Source organism: Thalassophryne amazonica, chromosome 10, assembly GCF_902500255.1.
Source record: "Thalassophryne amazonica chromosome 10, fThaAma1.1, whole genome shotgun sequence".
Lineage (NCBI taxonomy): Eukaryota > Metazoa > Chordata > Actinopteri > Batrachoidiformes > Batrachoididae > Thalassophryne > Thalassophryne amazonica.
The window spans coordinates 54,643,358-54,666,446 of NC_047112.1; the positions used below are offsets into that span (position 1 = coordinate 54,643,358).

At 42.6% G+C, this 23,089-nt stretch overlaps 1 protein-coding gene across 1 annotated transcript in view; it reads right to left on the reverse strand.

The window, feature by feature from the left end:
* Positions 1-23,089, reverse strand: part of ptprsa (protein tyrosine phosphatase receptor type Sa) — a 515,480-nt gene that overhangs the window by 56,367 nt on the left and 436,024 nt on the right. Inside the window, 1 exon segment of the mRNA XM_034180027.1 lies at positions 17,177-17,352. Coding sequence (XP_034035918.1) covers positions 17,177-17,352 — 176 coding nt within the window.

Sequence of the window (23,089 nt, forward strand, 5' to 3'; positions counted from 1 at the left end):
TCACTAATGATTAAATGCAGAGTGGTGCATACAGAGCAAAAAGAGAAAGAAACAGTGCATCATGGGAACCCCCCAGCAGTCTACGTCTATAGCAGCATAACTAAGGGATGGTCCAGGGTCACCTGATCCAGCCCTAACTATAAGCTTTAGCAAAAAGGAAAGTTTTAAGACTAATCTTAAAAGTAGAGAGGGTGTCTGTCTCCCTGATCTGAATTGGGAGCTGGTTCCACAGGAGAGGAGCCTGAAAGTTGAAGGCTCTGCCTCCCATTCTACTCTTACAAACCCTAGGAACTACAAGTAAGCCTGCAGTCTGAGAGCGAAGCGCTCTATTGGGGTGATATGGTACTACGAGGTCCCTAAGATAAGATGGGACCTGATTATTCAAAACCTTATAAGTAAGAAGAAGAATTTTTAATTCTATTCTAGAATTAACAGGAAGCCAATGAAGAGAGGCCAATATGGGTGAGATATGCTCTCTCCTTCTAGTCCCCGTCAGTACTCTAGCTGCAGCATTTTGAATTAACTGAAGGCTTTTTAGGGAACTTTTAGGACAACCTGATAATAATGAATTACAATAGTCCAGCCTAGAGGAAATAAATGCATGAATTAGTTTTTCAGCATCACTCTGAGACAAGACCTTTCTGATTTAGAGATATTGCGTAAATGCAAAAAAGCAGTCCTACATATTTGTTTAATATGCGCTTTGAATGACATATCCTGATCAAAAATGACTCCAAGATTTCTCACAGTATTACTAGAGGTCAGGGTAATGCCATCCAGAGTAAGGATCTGGTTAGACACCATGCTTCTAAGATTTGTGGGGCCAAGTACAATAACTTCAGTTTTATCTGAGTTTAAAAGCAGGAAATTAGAGGTCATCCATGTCTTTATGTCTGTAAGACAATCCTGCAGTTTAGCTAATTGGTGTGTGTCCTCTGGCTTCATGGATAGATAAAGCTGGGTATCATCTGCGTAACAATGAAAATTTAAGCAATACCGTCTAATAATACTGCCTAAGGGAAGCATGTATAAAGTGAATAAAATTGGTCCTAGCACAGAACCTTGTGGAACTCCATAATTAACTTTAGTCTGTGAAGAAGATTCCCCATTTACATGAACAAATTGTAATCTATTAGACAAATATGATTCAAACCACCGCAGCGCAGTGCCTTTAATACCTATGGCATGCTCTAATCTCTGTAATAAAATTTTATGGTCAACAGTATCAAAGGCAGCACTGAGGTCCAACAGAACAAGCACAGAGACGAGTCCACTGTCCGAGGCCATAAGAAGATCATTTGTAACCTTCACTAATGCTGTTTCTGTACTATGATGAATTCTAAAACCTGACTGAAACTCTTCAAATAGACCATTCCTCTGCAGATGATCAGTTAGCTGTTTTACAACTACCCTTTCAAGAATTTTTGAGAGAAAAGGAAGGTTGGAGATTGGCCTATAATTAGCTAAGATAGCTGGGTCAAGTGATGGCTTTTTAAGTAATGGTGGACCCCCTGTGAGCAAGCACTTGGCTACAGTGGGAAGGAAAAACTCCCTTTTAACAGGAAGAAACCTCCAGCAGAACCAGGCTCAGGGAGGGGCAGTCTTCTGCTGGGACTGGTTGGGGCTGAGGGAGAGAACCAGGAAAAAGACATGCTGTGGAGGGGAGCAGAGATCGATCACTAATGATTAAATGCAGAGTGGTGCATACAGAGCAAAAAGAGAAAGAAACAGTGCATCATGGGAACCCCCCAGCAGTCTACGTCTATAGCAGCATAACTAAGGGATGGTTCAGGGTCACCTGATCCAGCCCTAACTATAAGCTTTAGCAAAAAGGAAAGTTTTAAGCCTAATCTTAAAAGTAGAGAGGGTGTCTGTCTCCCTGATCTGAATTGGGAGCTGGTTCCACAGGAGAGGAGCCTGAAAGCTGAAGGCTCTGCCTCCCATTCTAATGCAACACATGCAACACATAGGCAGGAAATGAAATGGAAGCATCTCAAAGGGATTGGACAAGCATCTCAAGTAATGTGTTACTTTGGAATGTCAAAGTAAAGAACAATGTGAGCCAAAAAATGCAAAAAAGACTAGGGCTGCAGCTAGTGATTATTTTAGTAATCGAGTATTCTATTGATTATTCTGGCGATTAATCGAGTAATCGGATAAAAAGAAATTTTGTGTTTTTAACAACATCAACAGTCCAGGGCTCTCCCTAAGCAATGGCACAATGTTGTTGCGTCATCACAGAGATTGTCAAATTTAGTATATCCCTTTCTGTTTTCCTGGGCAATCATTTAATTTTCATATCTTTACAAGTTTTGGATCTTTCCTGGTGTCAGGAGCTCAGCCAAAGTGGGGCCAAAGTCTTGACATTTTGCTGCAATGGCAATGGGATGTGGCTTTCTGTTTTGTTTTTTTTGGTTTTCCCCAAAAATTTAACCCTTTTTTTTGAAGGTTGGTCAACTGAGTCCCTGCGTGATTTTTTTATCCCTCTTTCTCTGCGATTCAGCAAATGCATTTCAGCGGGAAGTTGAACATGCAAGCAACATTCAGTTTTATTATTATTATTTGAGTTACCGTGTTTGTGAAGCGTTGTGTGGCAAAAATTAAAACGTGAAACATTCAGTGCGAGTCTGAACAAAACACAGAAGGAAGAGTGGACTTCTTCCAGACTGTCAGTGTGGCCGAGGACGAAGCTGTGAGGGCACTGCTGAGCCACTCACACCGGGCAGAGAGGCAGCCACTGGCCGCCGCGCGAATAGCCACTCCCCACGCAGAGCCAAGAACAGGCAGCGGAGGAAACTGTGTTTTTTTAAAGACAGACAAACACACTGCTTCACTTTAAATGCACAGTAAGCTATTTCAGATGATCAGCATGGACCGTTTTTCTCCTAAAAGTCTTTATTTCACACTGTGTGTTGCATTGGAAAACTGTAGCTATTGTGCTAATTTGATTAGCGCTTTCACACCTTATGCGTGCTCTAGTCTTCTTCTGTTTGCTTTTCTGGGGATGTTACAGCACCACACACAGGCCTGGCATAAGTACTACAATGTTAAACGAAGCTTCGAGGCACAAAATGTGGCTCAAACATTTTTTGTAATTGAATTATTCGAGTTACTCGACTAATCATTTCAGCCCTAAAATAGACTGCATTTATAGTTGTACAGAGCTTTTCCATTTGAAGCAGATGCTCAAAGCACTTTACAATGATGCTTTATAGTCATGCATTCACTCCACACCAAAGTCAGGGTGCTGCCATGCAACACACTCAACTGCACACTGGGAGCCAGTTGGTGATGAAGTATCTTGCTCAAGGACATCAAGGTTTGGATGATCAACACTGCAATTCTCACGTATGACCATAAACACGAGGTGATCAAAACAATAAGTTTGTGGGTGCTAACCAACAAAAGGCAGGGTGAGGAGTCCTGCAAACCACTTCTCAGCAGAACCACTTCTCCTTTGGGTTGGAAAAATGAAAGCTCATGTGGCTTTGATCAGAACTCCTCTCTTTCAGAGTTTCCCAGTTAGGTCTGACTTGGCCACATGGTAGACCCAGACTAAGCTGAAGGGATTATACATATATCCTGTCTAGTCAAGAAAAGCTTTTGGCGAAGGTTGTAGCTGGTGACCGGTATCTTTAGGCTATCTTATTTAACGTGTTACCTCCAAAACCCAGCCCCAGTAAACTGGCAGAAAAAGGACACATGAAATGAATCCAACAGCTTGCGGGTGTACAGTGCTGTGGCTGTATTAGATATTTAAAAAATGTACTCCCATGTTCTTGGCACACAACCCATGGAACACATCGCAGAGCAATGACCCAAGCCAATTTTATAAAGGCATAGTCACGCGGCACTTAACGAAGGGTGACGAAGCCCTGACGAAACAAGAAATCTGGACTTTCGTTGACTGTCGTTGACATTGTTTAACCTTCGCGCAGTCTCGTTCCTGCAGCTGGCGCTACATCAGGATTTTTAAACTGTTGAAAAATTTGAACGAAGGGCAACAAAAACCTCAATTCGTCTGTGTTTCATTTTGCTGTCGTTCTTGACGTTTTTTAATCGTTTATTTAGTTTTTCCTCATGTCATTGTTTAATTTGACTTCGTTGGAGCAGCTGAATGTTTTCACACAGCGCAGAAGCCAGTCTGTGAGCGCTGAGGCTGCTGCTGCTTCATGTACCGTTGGAAATTACAGCAAACTCAGCCTGCTTGCTTGGATTTTTTTTTATCTGTGTGTGTGTGGGGGGGGGGGGGGGGGGGGGGGGGGGCAGCTTCAATGGGCTCAGGCACCTTACATAGGCCAGAATTAATCTTTTGTGTGGATATAATTAATTATTTTGCCACAAGCAACTGTTGAATTTGAAACAACAAAAAAGTTGTGTAATTTCCGACAGTACTTGAATGCAGCATCAGCGGCAGCAGGAGCTGCTGTATGCGCTTATTATTTTGTATTAAATATAACAATATGAGTGTAGGAATGACAATCCAGTGCTTCTGTAGGCAACAGGTAGATGAATCAAAATGATGATATAAAGAGCTGTTCTGGAAGGAAGAATTCACGTTGTGGATCAGTGATCAGCTGATGGAAATAACATGTGAGTCAATGCGCGCGTTCACACGCACTGATCAATTACTGCTCTGATATATTCAGTCATCTTTACACTTATATTTATATTTATTCTCCCTTTTGAGAGTTTTCTGTTATAAATAAATATATATGGCTTAGAACATAATACAGTGATACAGCAGTGACCAAGGCGCACTTTTCTTTTTTTTTTTAATTGGAGGAAGACTGAGCGCGCAGCATGTCGTCAGACAGTGTGGATTCTGATGATGACTGAGATGATCCTTCTTTTGTTCTGGACACACTGCTCCAGCTGTGACTCCAGGCGCGTTTCGTCGAGATCATGAGCTTCGGTTTTGTTAAGTTCCTCTTTTGTCCCTTTTGCGCTCTTGCTTCGCAGACTGTGTTAAAGATTTTGTATATATGTTATCACTGTTAAACGTTTGTACATTTGTCTTCTTTCTCATGAGAACGGTGTTGTGCTGTTTTGCACTTCACCCTGAGAATGTATGTGTTATTCAACCTTGTTTAGCTTTGTCTTCTTTCTCATGAGAACGGTGTTGTGCTGTTTTGCACTTCACCCTGAGAACGTACGTGTTATTCAACCTTGTTTTAGCTTTGTCTTCTTTCTCATGAGAACGGAGATGTGCTGTTTTGCACCTGTCTTAATGCAATCCTGAGAATTCAATTTTGTTTTAGCACTCTGGGGTCAATCTGAGCTGGGAATGAAGGACTGGATGTACTTATTGTTATAACATAACTGTTTTCGCAGCCTCTAACGACTGGGAGCAAGAGAACGTTTTGACTATTGTGATGTGGTGTTTAGTGTGAAGGAGTGTGGAAGACAGGACACTTCAGGCAGATGCAGAACAGCTGATACCTGCAACAGACGAACGAGATGTGCTGACCTGAAGTGTTCTTCCTTACAGCTGCACTTGACGTATGCGTTTATGTTATGGGAAGAAACTTGTCTTGTGTCATTACCCCCACCCTTAGGACAAGTTTCTTGTTTATGTGATGAGGGCGTCTCTTAATAAAAAGAGCGGAAAAGCAGGCCAGACTTTAGTGTAGCCTTGGTGTACAGCCTGGCCGCACTCCGCGCGTAATATTTGATTTTCTGTCTCACTGGTGTTTCTTGACTCTGTTTGTCTTGTTAAAGGTTTTACAAATGTTTGGAGGAGAAAATACCCAACATTGACTGGGGGCTCGTCCGGGATCTCAACAACACCGGAGGTGTCCGGCGGAGGTCGTCAAGTCCAGACGTAAATCCTTGGCCAAGGTCTGATCGATCGATTGATCGTGTCTGCAATTGTCGACCACCGTTGGCATCGTCTGGTTGACGAGATTTTCCCGAAGAAGACAGACAGGAAGTCGAGTCAGTGAGTAAAATTTCTTTGTAAACAGTACTGAGTGAGTGGTGATCAGATCACATAAAACAGTTAAATTCCGCAAGCGATGATACAGAATCGCCTGTTAATGCAAAGCAGTTAAACTCTGTAAGGAGGGTGCGGACTCCTCTGTTTTAATACGCGTACCGGTAGGGGATAAAAGTGATCACATAAAACAGTTAAACTCCGTAAGCGATGATACAGAATCGTCTGTTAATGAAACACAGTTAAACTCTGTAAGGAGGGCGGACTCCTCTACGGTTGCGAGGGACGCAAGTAGTTAAATTCCGGAAGGAGGATACGGACTCCTCTGTTTTAATACGTAAAGGAAATCCCGGGTAGAAATACGTGCACTGTAAAAAAGTAGTTAAATTTGGCAGGGACGGCGGAGTCCCCTAAGGCAGGACATTAGTTAAATTTCACGGGAGGGCGAGCTCCCCTGACATAAGAATACGCGTACGATTATTAGGAGTGTTTCTATGTGTAAATAGTGTTTTGCGCAAGTGTAAATAACTGTGTGAAAGTGTAATACTTTGGACAACGTTAGTGACAACCGTGCGTGTGGAAGCAGAGGCAAGTGATTCCGCTTCCTACGGGGAGGTGAAAGGAATCAACCACACGACGGCAAATTAATTGTCACGTCCAAAGAAAGTGTGAAAACTTCAGATTTAGAACACCCTAGGTGTGCCCCCGTCTGAAGTCCAAATTATAACAAGGGATAATAAAAATGGGGGGTAAGACGTCTAAAAATAAGGAAAATTTATCAACTGACGACTGGAAAGTTATGGAGGCAAAAAATCCAAAAGCAACAAAGAAATTGGAGACCTGGATAAATAAACATGACTTTGACGGACGACTGAACCTGATCAGTATACAGAAGCTAAAGAAGGAGTTAGAACGGGAACATAAAGGTGATGAGAAAAAGATGCAGAAAGTAGGGGCAGATTTAGTGGCATTTTGGGAGGAAGAAGCAGAGAACAGACAGAAAGGAGCAGAGAAGCGACGATTAGAGAAAGCAAGGAAAAAGAAAGCTGTAGGTAAGGCAGAAGAAGATGTGATAATTCAGCACAGAGAGCCAGAACAGCCTCAACAATCACCGCCGGCTGGATCGTCGGTGACAAAGAGACCTTTATCTCCTCTACCAGAGGATGACGATGTACCGCCACCACAGTATGATTTGGCGGTAAAACCTAAGGTAAAAAGAGAAAAACCAGAAAAACCACAAACACGCAGTCAAGCGAAAGTGCCTACAGCCCCTCCCATGGTGGAACATAGTGATCAGGGAGGTGCCTATCCTATGATAGAAGTACCAAATCCTCGTGCAGGAACAGCAGGACAGCTACCAACCATGCTCGTTTATCGGACATGGAATGCTGATGATATCAAAGCAGCAGTCGACATGATACCATCGCCACATGTCGATATTGAGGGATTTATGCAGGATATAGAAAACATTAGAACATCTTACCACCTTAATGGACCTGAAGTCCAACAGGTGTGGATGAAAGCATGTGGCCCTAAATGGAGTCAGGTACGCGGAGACTGGAATCCTGCAGATCAACAAGGCGTGCCACTGACACATGATGATCTAGTCTTGAAAACAAGAGTGGAAGCTATGATTACACGTGCAAAAGGAGTGTTAGGACCAAAGATAAATTATACTGAAATTACCAGGACAACTCAGAAAGAAGGAGAGCCATGGACAGAGTTTAGGTGCAGATTTGAGAATGTGTTTAGGGTCCATAGTGGCATATTGCCAGAAACACCTGTGTATGAACAACAATTGAAAAACGCTCTGATCCAACATTCCAATAAGGATATAAAAGCTTGGATACAGAAACATTGGATTGGATTGCCTACAGGCACATTGGAAGACACACATACACACTGCTGTCATGCAGAAGAAGTCTTAAAGCAGAAAAAGACAAGAAACAGCGACAAAGGAGTGTATGTAGCACATGGAGATGACGAAATATATTACCAGCAGGGTAACTTAAGACAGCAGAAGCAGTGCAAACGCCCCAAAAAGCCATGGCAAAATAGACAAGGTGGACAGCCACAACGTCAAGGACCATGGCAACCACAACAGCAGCCCAGACAGGGAGGGCCACCACGTGGTCCCCTGATTTGTTGGAACTGTGGAAGAGAGGGACATATGTATAGAAATTGTCCGAATCCACCTACTGAGGGAGCAGCAGGAGGAATTCCACAACGGAATAATCCTCCTCAGCCACAGTATCCACAATGACTAGAATCCATAATCCATGATTCCACATCATATAGGCAGTCTGATTGCGATATGGATCTGTGTGCCTTGCTGGGAAATCCGGTACCAAAACCAGAAGTGACTTTGTTGGTAAATGGACGACCAGTGACATTCCTTTGTGATACAGGAGCATGTAGAACCACATGTAATGACAACATACCTGTCCATCAATTAAGCAACGAACTCTTTAGGGTTCGCTCTGCAAATGGACAAACATCAGACGTCCCTATCACCAAACCCATAACGTTGACAGATCCATTTGGCCTGACGTGTACTATGTCAGTGTTAAGCATGCCACAATGTCCAGTTAACCTCCTAGGACGAGACGGATTGACTGCATTGGGCTTGTCCATAATTGTGGAACAAGGGAAATTAGTTGTTGAACGCACAGGAGGCGTTAACATGGTAAGAGAAGAAAGCGCTGACCCCACATTCCACTATTACTATACATTTGACATCTCAGAAGAAGATGCTGCAGGATGGGGTAAAGATGTCGTCTTGCAAGCGACAGCCCTACTAAAAAATCCTGAACAACAGATGTCACCACCTGACCTGCATGTCACAATGTGGCATAAAGATCCTCCAGGTCCGGATGGTGACTATGAAACTAAATTGAAAAATGTTTCACCTGTGAAACTGACAATGACCGATTTGATTCATGATGGCAACTCAATAGCCGTCATAACAGTAACAGGCGCCACTGAAGATGTATCAAAATTGAAATTCACAGGTATGCCATTACATATGTCACTTTGTAAGCCATATTTGACAGAATGGCAAGAATTGGGACTGACAGTCATAACAGCTTTGTCAGCCTCTGATTGGAGTAGAGTTGGCCCACGAACGGAGTTCAGTCCATCAACCAAGTTGTATAAAGTGCTAGTTAATGTCTCATTGGTGCTGACAGCTGGAACACACATTGATGCGTCCACTTCACAATCCTGAGTGTTTCAGTTGAGTCCTGAAGAGGATGCTCTTCTCTCTTCAGTACCGTCAGGATTGTGGACAACAGGTCCTTCAGACGTAGGACTGATTAAAAATGCACAACCTGTAGTTATAAGGCCAAAAACAGAATACAGACCATGTGTAAGACAGTATCCATTGAAACCTGATGCAATTGAAGGAATCAGGCCAGTAATAGAGGATTTATTAACAGCAGGAGTAATAGTGCCATGTCCAGATTCACCATGTAACACACCCATATTTCCTGTGAAAAAGGCTCCGCCCTCAGTGGGGTGGAGAATGATTCAAGATCTGCAGGCAGTAAATGCTGCTGTGATTAAAAGAGCACCATGTGTCCCAGATCCACACACCTTGTTAAATTCGCTGAGACCAAATTCTAATAGTTTCTCAGTAATTGACATAAGTAATGCATTTTTCTCTGTGCCAGTACACCCAGATAGTCAATTCTGGTTTGCTTTTACCTTTAAAGGACAACGATATACATTCACCAGATTACCGCAGGGTTACGCAGAGAGTCCAACTATTTATTCTCAAGTCATGTCAGCATGTTTAGCCAATTTCGTTCCACCGGCAGATAGCCAACTATTAGTGTATGTTGATGACATTTTGATTGCCTCTGACACACGAGAAAACTGCATAACTGACACAGTAGCATTATTATGTTTCTTATTTGACAATGGCCACAGAGTGAGTAGAAACAAAGTTCAGTTGTGTAGGGATAAAGTAAAATATTTAGGACATGAGTTATCAGCCACAGGGCGCACGATCCTGTCTGACAGGAAGGAAGCAATTTTGCACGCTCCAAAACCACAAACCAAAAAGCAGATGATGTCATTTCTTGGATTGACAAATTACTGCAGGGCATGGATTCCTTGCTATGCAGAGTTGACTAGTCCACTTTCTGATTTGATGTACAAAGATGATATTTCAATGTCAACCGTGTTGGAATGGAACAAAGATGCTGAGGAAGCCTTTGTAAAAGTAAAACAAACATTAGTGTCATCCACAGTTTTGGCACTACCAGATTATAGTAAACCATTTACTCAAACAGTTGATTGTAAGAATAAGTTCATGACTAGTGTTTTGGTTCAAGTGTATGGCTCAAAATTGAGGCCAGTTGCCTACTACTCATCTAAATTGGATGCAGTAGCAAGTGCTTTACCACCATGCGTACAGGCTGTTGTTGCGGCCTCTATGGCTGTTCAAAGTAGCAGTAATGTTGTTCTATTCCATCAGTTGACATTGAAAGTTCCACATGCAGTCTCTGCACTTTTGTTGCAGACAAACATGAGCCTTTTGTCCCCAGCAAGACATCTTTCGTGCATGTCCTTGCTATTATCACAGCCACACCTTACGATAGAGCGCTGTACAACATTGAATCCCTCCACATTGATACCTTTACCTGAGGATGGTGAGCCGCACAATTGTCTTGATGTAGCAACAGTTTGTACAAAAGCACGCCCAGACCTCCGGGACACACCCATCCCAAACAGTACAATCGTGTATGTGGATGGTTCTTCCACCAAAAATGCTTATGGACAAACACAATCTGGATATGCTGTCGTCACAAATTCAGAAGTATTAGATTCTGCTTCATTGCCATCGTCATTTTCAGCACAAGCAGCTGAATTAGTTGCTTTAACTGCAGCTTGCTATCTGTTTCAAGGTACGGCCGTATCAATTTATACAGACAGCCAGTACGCTTTCAGCACAGTGCATGTGTTTGCAAAACTGTGGGAGGAGCGTGGAATGGTGACATCATCTGGAAAGCCAGTGACTCATGCCACTCTCCTAACTGCCCTACTGCAAGCTGTGAAGTTGCCTCAACAAATTGCTATATGCAAATGTGCGGCTCACACTAAAGGCTCTGACAGTGTTTCAAAAGGAAATGATTTTGCTGACAGAGTAGCAAAAGAGGCAGCAGCAGCTTCTTCTATTTTTGTTATACAGGAAACAACTCCAGATTTGTATATAGGTCGTACACTGCTTGCTGATATGCAACAGCAGGCAACAGACAGAGAAAAACAAATGTGGATAGCTAAAGGCGCTACGTATGCAAATGACTTGTACGTATGACCACAAAAGAAACCCATATTGCCAAAAAATATGTTTAAATGGGCAGCTATTATGAGCCATGGCGTGACGCATGTCTCATCAGGGGGTATGATATCGCAATTGCAATCTATTTTTTGTCTTTATGGGTTCGATGCATATGCAAAACAGCATTGTAGAGCATGCATGATATGTGCAAAACACAACTCACAAGGCAATTTGAGACCCCAAAGAGGTAAATTTCCAACACCACAATATCCCTTTCAAGTGATTCATATGGATTATATACAGCTGAGTAAACATGAAGGGAAGGAATTTTGTTTAGTCATAATTGATGCCTTCTCAAAATGGGTAGAATTGTTCCCTACAAAACATGCAGATTCACTTACAGTGGCTAAAGCATTATGCAAAGACATCATCCCACGATTTGGAATACCAGAAACAGTCTATTCAGATAACGGAGCGCATTTTGTTAATGCAATAGTGCAATACGTAGGAGAAGCACTACAGGTTAATCTCAAAAATCATTGTGCTTATCATCCACAAAGCGCCGGATTAGTGGAAAGGATGAATGGAACAGTAAAAAACAGACTTAGAAAGACAATGGAGGAAACAGGCAGACCATGGACACATTGTGTAGATTTGGTAAAAATGTATATAAACATAACTAGTACCATGGGGTTGACACCGTATGAAACATTGTTTGGCAGAAAATATCGATTGCCATATTATGGACAAATTTGGGATGTACCTGAGGAAGCCAATTTGGCGGATTACATGAGAAAAATGTTAGAAGGACAACGAGGGAGAGTTCCAAACACTGATGATCCCATTTCTCCACAGGAGGACCCTAAAGTGGTACCTGGAGACTGGGTGTTGATAAGAAGCATCAAGAGAAAACACTGGCATTCACCTAAATGGGAAGGGCCCTATCAAGTACTACTCACAACACCCACAGCTTTGAAAATTGGGGAAAGAAGTACATGGATTAATTTAACTCACTGTAAGAAAGTCATTTCTGCAGACACAGACAAACAGTAAGAACAGTAGGACAAGACTAGTAATAGTGTGTGAGCTTGGTGTTAAGATCCAGGTTAGACACGAAAGCTAGCAGAAGACATTAAGAAGCCACTGTTCTGAACATAGGTGTGCTGTAGTGTGCAGAAATGGCGAAAGAAAAAGATAAAAAGAAAGGGGGTTTCTGGACCCCACGGACAGTCCTTGTTATGCTACTTTTCTTTTTTGAATTGGTATTATTATTAAAAGCCATGAGCACGGGACATGATAATAAGGATCACATCCACAGATTGCAGAGACCAAAAAGAAGTAACAAAGACCCCAGTCCGATAATCAATGCCACAGTACATAGCTGTGATGGGAATAATGCATACCGATTTGGTGTACAGGCCTGCATTCCTAGAAATACTTCTGTGATCATCTCTGTACCATATAGTGCTCTTATCCATGGAATGCCGGATGGTGACAGAGGGACTAATTACGGAAATAGTTTCTCATGGTATATGACCAACGATCAACAAGATAGGAGATGGGAAACGTTGGTAGCCGATGAATGGAGTAGATGGACACCAAGATGGGCACAAACCGAGTGGGCTAAGTACCAGAGTCAAAGTCTCAAAATGTATCAAACAGATGATAAGCTGTCTATAGTGGTGAATACCACAGAAAAAGGAACCATATTCCCACCTGATATAGAGGGAGACTGTTGGTTGTTCCTCCTTTGGGTATACAAACAAGGAAAAGATCCGTATTTCCATTTCTTCCTCTGTGAAACAGATAGAGTACAGCAACCAATATTGACCGACTTAAGTACAAGCAAAGGGGGTGCCCATACAAGCAAAGGGGGTGTCTGTACAAGGCACAAAAGACGTGAAGGCAGATGACTGGTTCCTAGTAACTACAGGAATTAGTGGACAAAATAACAATTGGCTTTTAATGGCAGAACAAGCAGGACTAGCAGCAAAGAAGGACTGTGTTGTGTGTATGGGACCCAGACCTATATTACAGGTAATACCGGCAGCATTACCCAAAGACTGTCTACTGACTGCTATGACACAGACATACATTGCGGCAAACAACAAATGTTCTAAGTGGGACAAGATCTATCCAGTGACCAAATTGACTAAGATTAAACCTTTATTCTCAAGCAAAGTTGGGCATGCTAACCATACATGTGTACACTTGACAGGGACAAGTAAGACTTTGGGTAGCTTAAACCACACCGCCTGGTGTAAGAATGTGGTCCATAGTACTCCCACATTCAAACCTGTCGGGAGGAGTGACGTATGGTGGTGGTGTGGGGATAACAGAATCTTTGACAGACTGCCACGAAATGTGTCAGGTTATTGTGCATTAATATCATTATTGTTACCAGTTGAAGCCATACCCATGACCCCTGAAGACGTTACGACATATGCAGCCTCTCTTATTCCTGAAGATTGGCAGAAAGACGTAGCCAGACATAGAGTGAAAAGAGATTGGAAAGGAGTGGGAAATCCAACATATATTGACGCAATAGGAGTCCCCAGGGGAGTGCCTGACGAGTATAAACTGGTTAATCAAATAGCAGCTGGATTCGAATCTTCCATCTGTTGGTGGTGCTCCATTAATAAAAACGTGGACAGAATAAACTACATCCACTACAATGTACAGAAATTAGGAAATTGGACTGAGGAAGGATTTAAGGCTGTCCATTCACAGTTAGAAGCCACGTCCCTTATGGCCTTCCAGAATCGCATTGCTCTGGATATGTTGTTGGCAGAGAAAGGAGGTGTTTGTGCCATGTTCGGAGAACAATGCTGCACATTCATTCCCAACAACACAGCTGCAGACGGCAGTCTCACTCAAGCCATTGACGGGCTGAGAACGTTGAACAGGAAGATGAAAGAGCACAGTGGAGTAAACACCGAAGGCTGGGATTGGTGGCTGGAAGGGATGGGAAAATGGAGGTCTTTGATTTCTTCACTATTAGTGTCTATAGCAGTATTTGCTGCAATTCTAACATTGTGTGGATGTTGTTGTATTCCATGTCTCCGAGGCCTTGTAAATAGAATGATAACCACAGCAATAAGTCCAGGACCAGGAGGGGGTCCAGCATCATATCCACTTCTGGGGACAGATGACGACAAGGAGGACGATGGCTCTCCTGACCTGTACCCAGACCAATGGAAGTATGATGACCCAGACACCGATGATGGTGACAATGATGACATCACCTCTGGGGTGTAAGCCTATAGAGAAAACATACCATGATGAACCTCTTAGTGAAAATCTCAAAAAGAAGTGCTAAGCTGAGTGATGCCTACTGTATGTTTAACAGGCGATAAACAGGAGGGGAATGTTAAAGATTTTGTATATATGTTATCACTGTTAAACGTTTGTACATTTGTCTTCTTTCTCATGAGAACGGTGTTGTGCTGTTTTGCACTTCACCCTGAGAATGTATGTGTTATTCAACCTTGTTTAGCTTTGTCTTCTTTCTCATGAGAACGGTGTTGTGCTGTTTTGCACTTCACCCTGAGAACGTACGTGTTATTCAACCTTGTTTTAGCTTTGTCTTCTTTCTCATGAGAACGGAGATGTGCTGTTTTGCACCTGTCTTAATGCAATCCTGAGAATTCAATTTTGTTTTAGCACTCTGGGGTCAATCTGAGCTGGGAATGAAGGACTGGATGTACTTATTGTTATAACATAACTTTGTTTTCGCAGCCTCTAACGACTGGGAGCAAGAGAACGTTTTGACTATTGTGATGTGGTGTTTAGTGTGAAGGAGTGTGGAAGACAGGACACTTCAGGCAGATGCAGAACAGCTGATACCTGCAACAGACGAACGAGATGTGCTGACCTGAAGTGTTCTTCCTTACAGCTGCACTTGACGTATGCGTTTATGTTATGGGAAGAAACTTGTCTTGCGTCATTACCCCCACCCTTAGGACAAGTTTCTTGTTTATGTGATGAGGGCGTCTCTTAATAAAAAGAGCGGAAAAGCAGGCCAGACTTTGTTCGGTGATAAAAGCTCTTTCATCCACCTTGTCTCAACAAATTGTGACGTTTTTTACTTGTTCCCTTCGTTCAGGAATTGTCGTGTGCCATGTGACTGGGCCATTAGCAGTATTAGCACGATTCTCATTCTCTGTCTCATATATATTATACAAATAATGAATGTTTATGAGGTCAATGGTACGAATATTTCATGAGGTGAAAGCTGGAACATACCATGCAACAAGGCAAATTAAGTATTTGTTCCATTTAAAGAATGTAAAAACATTCATTATTTGCTAAATAATCAGCTAAAATAGATACTTGTCATTTGATATTTTATTAATTTATAAACAACAGAAAAGGGACTTACATTTTGCTGTTTCACTGCTGCTAAAGTCCAAATTGTAACATGTAGTCCAGTGATGCTATGCACTGACTTTGGACTTCCATTAAAAAAAAAAAAAAAGACTTTGTGTAGTTTCTTAGTCCAGCCAAAAATCATTCAGCGTTTCATGTGAACAGGTCTTCATGCATCCACTCCGCTGATTGTGTGTGTGTGTGTGTATATGTTACAAGAATTAGCAGCGTCAGTTAGCTCAATCAAATCATTGTGTCATTGTCCCCCACACGCGCACGCGCGAGGACACACACACACACACACACACAACTGGGTCAGTCAACTGTGTACGTCCTCAGTGCAGCGAATAAAAAAAAAAAAATCACGTCAGAAATGAGTTTGTGTGTGTGTGTGCGCGGGCGTGTTGTGTGCGCATGCCCATGTGTGGGCATGTGTGCATGTGCATGCATGAGCACATGTGGGCTCGTGTACATGCACATGCATGAACGTGTGTGTGTGTGTGTCTTACAAGAATACAAGCACTGTCAGTTAGCTCAATAAAATTATGTCTCGGGAGAGTTGTCCCCCACGCGCGCGTGCATACACGCAACCTGGTCGGCGCTTGTGCATGAGTCTACTACCAAAAAAAGACTGTGTACATCCTCACTGCAGCGAAAAAAAAAAAAAAAAAATCACATCAGAAATTAGTCCAGTTTTTCATTCCAACTTCCTGCCAACAGCCTCCAGACAACACAGTGGATTTGTTTTGCGTGGGCACATGTGCGTGCACGTGCTCGTGCACAAGCACGTGCGTGTGTGTGCGTGTGCAGAATGCAATGGTACCAAACGTATGGAACCAAATTTGCACTCTAAATGGATCAAGCTGCACTCTAAATGCAATGCAACACAAATGGGATGAATTTATCCATGTCATGTGACATACAAAGCACCAATCAAATGACAAGGATCCACTCAGCCGTTTTATATATATATATGTGTGTGTGTGTGTGTGTGTGTGTAGATGGCCCAGTGGAAAAACAAATACACATTAGCATCCTTCGTCAAGAAGGTCATGTTTCAGACACTTTTATTTAACATCATCCACTGTCAACAGATGGCTGTGAGAGGCACCGGTCAGAGTCGCATTCAGCTGCTGAAATTTTTTTATTCGTGTTTTTACATGGCACACTCAAAGTGCTAAACTCGTTAAGCTCTCAGTGCTGTTGGGAACATGAAATGTCTCGTCATTTCTACTGCAAATACGGATAGTAAAGAGAACCAAAAGCTGAGTCATATTCCCAGTGAGTACATAGCCTAACTCGTCAAGCATGCACAGGTAGACTCTCTCTGAATTAATGCAATTTCACTTACACCCTCACACTGCTTTCCCCAGCCCGCTGAGATTCCTGTACTTCTCTGAAAGAATTCCATCCAGTAGTAGTAATGATCAAATACCAATGCAGTGTGCAACTGGGAAATCAAGTAGCAAATATGAAGATGTGATTTTTTTAACAGTTGGTACTTGCACTTGATCTTGTGAAGGAATGATCTTAACTTCAAATTGCTTGCATTTGCTGCAAGAATCCTTCATAAAAACAATTAATCTTACCCGTGACTTCTCCTCCAGCTTGGTCATCATGACGACAGTAGCTGCCCTCTGCTCCCACACCATCCTCCAGAAGTCGCCAAAAGTCTCCGGTAATGGACCCTGTGTGGCAATGTAGGCGTTCTGCTTCCTGTAGCCATCAATGTAGTTGGCATTGATGTAGTCGCTACCTGTGATACCTGCACATAAACCACAGAAAGAAAAATAAAAACTGAATGTACAACCTTGATGGCTTTTCTTCTGCAACTTAACTGATGTTTTTTTCTTTTCGACTTTAATCATTACATGCATCCATAGGCTGTTTATGCAAGTGTTTTTTTCAGTCAAGACCATTCTGTCTAATGGTCACATCCCAACCTACATTCACAATGCCATAACCCTCAGTCCATGTATGGAATGGAGGGTGGCCAAATCAACCCCCATCATCAAGAAGCACAAACTGTGAACACAACCTTTTTTCAAAAAAACCACCACTAATGTATTTATTCATTCATTCATGTTCTGCAACATGTCCCCATCCTCAGCCAAGTCCTCAAAATCTTCCTGGGGAATCTTGAGGCATTCCAAAGACAGCTGGGAAATATAATCCCCCCAGCATGTCTTGGGTTTTCCTCTCAGATGAATGTGCCTGGAAGATCTCCCAATGGAAAAGATTAAGGCATCCATCACCATCCTCACCAAATGCCCATTAGATGTGAAGAAGCACTACTGCGACTCCCTCCAAGACATTTGAGTTCTCACCCTGTCCCTGAATGTAAGCCCAGATATCCAATGGGGAACTCTCATTTAAACCGCTTGTATTCATGACTTTGTTCTTTCAGTAATTACCCAAAGGTTCATGACCATTGGTGAACATAGAAGTGTAAATTGACTAGAGAATCTCACCTTCTGACTCGAGAATCTCACCTTCTGACTCGGCCCTTTCTTCACCACAAGCTCTTTCTTCAAACCTGCCCATTGCACATCAGAGGTCACTATCTGATGAAGCCAACAGAACCACATCAAAGCAGAGATGTACTTCTGTGATCACCAAACTGCACCTCGAAATCTTGTCCATGAACATTACGAACAGAAATAGCGAAAAGGTGCAGCCTTGGAGGAGACCAGCACCTACTGGGAACAGGTTTGATGTAATGCCAAGAATTAAAAGACAGCTCCTATTTTGGTCGTATAAAGAATGAACTGTGCATCGCAGCGGTTGCGGTACCTCATACTCCCACAGCACCCCATACACCTTGTATGCCTTTCCCAATACCACAAAACACATGCAGATTGGTTGAGCATACTCCCAAGATACTTCAAATATCCTTGTGAGGATAAAGAACTGGTCCACTGTTCCATGACCAGGACAAAATCTGCATTGTTCTTCCTGAATCGGAGGTACAACAACCAGTCTAAGTCTCCTCTTATGTACACTGGCACAGGCTTTCCCAGGGAGGCAGATAACTGGGACACACTCCAGTGTATAAAATATGTCACTTGAAAATCTGGAATCCCTGCCTGGCAGTTGACATTTAGTCATAAAATCTCTTTTTTTTCTGCCCGGATAATGGTAGGCTTATGAAGTTGGAATATACAACTTTGAAAAGTGCATTCCGTACGTTCTAAGCCATTGTTTTGTTGCTCATAAATAGTACTTTAAAATATCACAGTAAATGAAATAAGATGAAATCATCTATAATTTTTACGTAGTCCACTGCAGTCCTTCAATCAGAACAGCCTAAATACAAGAACAGCCTTTGTTACAATATCTGGGACTCATTAGTGCCACGGTCAGATCCATCTAAGTTGCTTTTGATGTGTCGGTGAAACCTTGAAAGCTTATTTGCCATCATGGATGGAGTGTGCTTGAAGCTTGAGGAAGACGAGGCCCAGGAGTAAATCAACCAATGAGGCACCACAGCCTGCAGGTTGATACAGAGACCATCTCTCTCCAGCTGCTACCGCGGTCCATTACACACCTGTACCCTTAAAGTTGGAAGAATCTCCTCTGTACTGCTGGCTGCATGAATGAGCTGGAGAAAAAGATTTTGATACCAGCTCAGCGTAGTGAACATGGCACTTGTAAAGTATATTGCAAATGTACACACACGCACACACACACCACAGAATGTTTTGCCACATATCTGGTTAAATATATTGTGCTTCCACTGACAGAACACAGCCTAACTGTTACCCAGTTTGCTTAAAAAAACAAACAAAAAAAACAAAACAACAATAACAACAAAAATGGATTTTTAACCTTATTTTTCTGTTTTACTATAAACAAAGAATCCCTACAAAAGAAATGTGTTAAATTCTGAGTCACTGTTGCCAAGACCTAACAATAAATTCTAGCCGATGGGTGCTATCAAAAACAATGAAAAGTGAAAGTTTTGTTGAGTAATTCTGAATCCAGTTGGTGGAAACCAATGGTTTTCACCCAAAAAGCCAAAAGCTGTCTCCTGTGCTACAGTCGATGTGTGTCTATTTTCATCCTGTCTTGTTGAGGTGTCCTTGACCTTGATGCACAAACCTTATTAGCTCAGCAAGTTTAAGTTGCTCTGGATAAGAACGTAAGGCAGCATGTCATAAATGTAAACAAGATAATCTGCGATTACGGCATGTCTTACACCGAGCATCTGGCAGCGATAACACAGAGCATCACACCTCTTTATTTAACTAACTTCTGGCGTCCTCACAGCAGACTGCAGACTGCAGCGTGGGGAGTCTGTGCCGAAGTCACGTCTCTTTGACTGACGTCTCCTCGCTCAAGCGACAAACAATGAAACACCCCACTGAGCTAATTTAAGAGAGGATACGCAGCGAGGACAACTCAGGAGGAGAGAACGACTGAGATCCAGCAGGGGCGGAGGGAGAGACTGAAAAAGGGACAATACAGAGAGGAAGAAATACTAAAAGGAAGGAGAAAAAAAGCAAATGTTATTAAAACGAATACCGCATCGCACAATCCGGCTGTGGTGCCGTGCCTTTAGTCAGAGCTAAGTGAACAGAGAATGGCAGCGTGCATGAATTGTCCTTCTGCTGCAACTAATGGCAAGATCACCGCAGTGTAAAATAGAAATTTCAGACTTGATTAATTTATGTATTTATGGATGAGGCATTTCTTTTTGCCTTTGGAATAATTTGGTTATGCGTGCTGAGGTACTCTCAAATTGGCCCTACTACTGAGAGAAGTGCGCTCAGGGGTATGGGGTTTGGCACCGCTGTGTGCGAGGAGATGGGTGCTTTTCTGGTGGTACATCACCAAAACAACGTCAGCGGTGAAGGGTGACTACCTCTGACAGTGTCTGTTGAGATTTGCACTCAGAGGAAGAGATTTTCTGGGTTCATGATTTTTGGTGCCATGTCCATGGGATGTTACAGGGAAGCACTGTGAGCAGGACAAATACGAAGAGACAAATAGGACACTGGATAAGCTCCTCGGCAATGACGAATGCGAGATCTGACTAAGTGCTGGGTTTAAACAAGAAATCAAACAAGTCCTCACTTCACTCCAAAATAATATTCTACAGAGTGGTTGTCTGCTCACACATTGAACTGAAACTACTCTTTGCTACAGCCGCCACCTAAATCTTGTTTTGTACTGCAAATAGACTGAATCCTGGGAACCAACACAACCTGTTGAACTGTTACTTCACCTGCTACATGTTATTTCATTCAACTGCTCTCAAGCTTTGCTTATTGCTCTTGTGTTGTCTCTGGATAATATTTCTGTAGAGCAGTCCACCTTAGTTCCTGCAACATTTCCCCTTCTTTTCCTTGCTTTTATACTTTCATCGGTCCTTTAAAATACAGATTTGGTGCACTGCTGTATAGCTGCCCATTAGATCAATAAAGTCAATTGTGCAGCCAGCAAACAGACCCCCCCAAAAAAGAATTTAATTATAAATAGTGCACTAGGCTCTGCCATTGAGGCTTAATGAGCAGAGATGCAACACTATCATCAATTTTTCAATATCGCAAGAACAAAAGCGTCTCAACACCGCCGTGAACCTGTAACGGTATCAAACGATAGATCTTCCATGAAAAACTGCAGTTTTGTTTCAATCGCAGTGAGTGGAGCAGAGTGGAGGGAAGTGACAACTACAGACTGCCATTCCTTGCGTGTCTATCGTCCTTTGCATTCCATGCACTGCCTTTACAGATCGAGCAGTACAGCAAAAATGACACCAGAACCAGAGAAGTTTTTGAAATTGTAGATACTTCAGCATCTTTAAAATGGGACGCATGGTAGCATTTTGGTTTCCCCGTGCTAAGAAATGGCCAAGGAGAGGAAGTGACGGACAAACAAAAAGCTATAAGCCGATGTTGCCAGATGACAGTGATCTGCACCTCAGGGAACACAAGTAACATAGAGAGTCACGTGGCAAATCATCACCCAGAAAAGATTTGAGAAGATGCAAGAAAAAAAATCCTGTCCTGAACTTTTTTCCTTGTCTCTTATCGTATCATGAGATTTTGGTATCGTTATAACCCTATTAATGAGCAATGTCACATCTTGTGGACAATTTGGAAGTCTGACTGTTTCAGAGTGGGCTGTTGGATCTCCTGCTTTGGTGACTGGTCTGGCATCACAACAGCCAGACTTACAGACTTACTAAAGAAGCCTATTTCTCTGGACTTCTGATCTGCACCTCATTCCTGTGTTATTCCCTGCTCTAGTAACACCATAGGGCTTGGACAGCAAAAATGTGGAAAAGTAGGTCACTGAGTTGGTCCATTCCAACCAACTTGTGAAGACAACAACTCAAAAATAAGCTGAGAACTGACCAAATGCACTCACAGTGAGGAAAAACTAATTAGATTGTGGTGAACCTTTCATAAAAAACCAGAAAGACATTCTTCTGTTTTGCTGCCTCAGTTCACCTTTTGTTCACCTCTGAGGGCAGCACCACATACCCCAGCAAAAAGCACAGCATAGAAAAAGCCCAGAAGAAGAAGTCTGCTGTTGTCAGAATAGCTTAAAATAGGATAACATAGCATTCCTGTTCTGAACTAGTATGACAGTACTAGCACATTGTGATTTGAACTCATTTAAATGGGTACATATACTCAACAAAAATATAAACGCAACACTTTTGGTTTTGCTCCCATTTTGTATGAGATGAACTCAAAGATCTAAAACTTTTTCCACATACACAATATCACCATTTCCCTCAAATATTGTTCACAAACCAGTCTAAATCTGTGATAGTGAACACTTCTCCTTTGCTGAGATAATCCATCCCACCTCAAAGGTGTGCCATACCAAGATGCTGATTAGACACCATGATTAGTGCACAGGTGTGCCTTAGACTGTCCACAATAAAAGGCCACTCTGAAAGGTGCAGTTTTGTTTATTGGGGGGGGGGGGGGGGATACCAGTCAGTATCTGGTGTGACCACCATTTGCCTCATACAGTGCAACACATCTCCTTCGCATAGAGTTGATCAGGTTGTCAATTGTGGCCTGTGGAATGTTGGTCCACTCCACTTCAATGGCTGTGCGAAGTTGCTGGATATTGGCAGGAACTGGTACACGCTGTCGTATACGCCGGTCCAGAGCATCCCAAACATGCTCAATGGGTGACATGTCCGGTGAGTATGCCGGCCATGCAAGAACTGGGACATTTTCAGCTTCCAAGAATTGTGTACAGATCCTTGCAACATGAGGCTGTGCATTATCCTGCTGCAACATGAGGTGATGTTCTTGGATGTATGGCACAACAATGGGCCTCAGGATCTCGTCACGGTATCTGTGCATTCAAAATGCCATCAATAAAATGCACCTGTGTTCTTCGTCCATAACATATGCCTGCCCATACCATAACCCCACCGCCACCATGGGCCACTCGATCCACAACATTGACATCAGAAAACTGCTCACCCACACGACGCCACACACACTGTCTGCCATCTGCCCTGAACAGTGTGA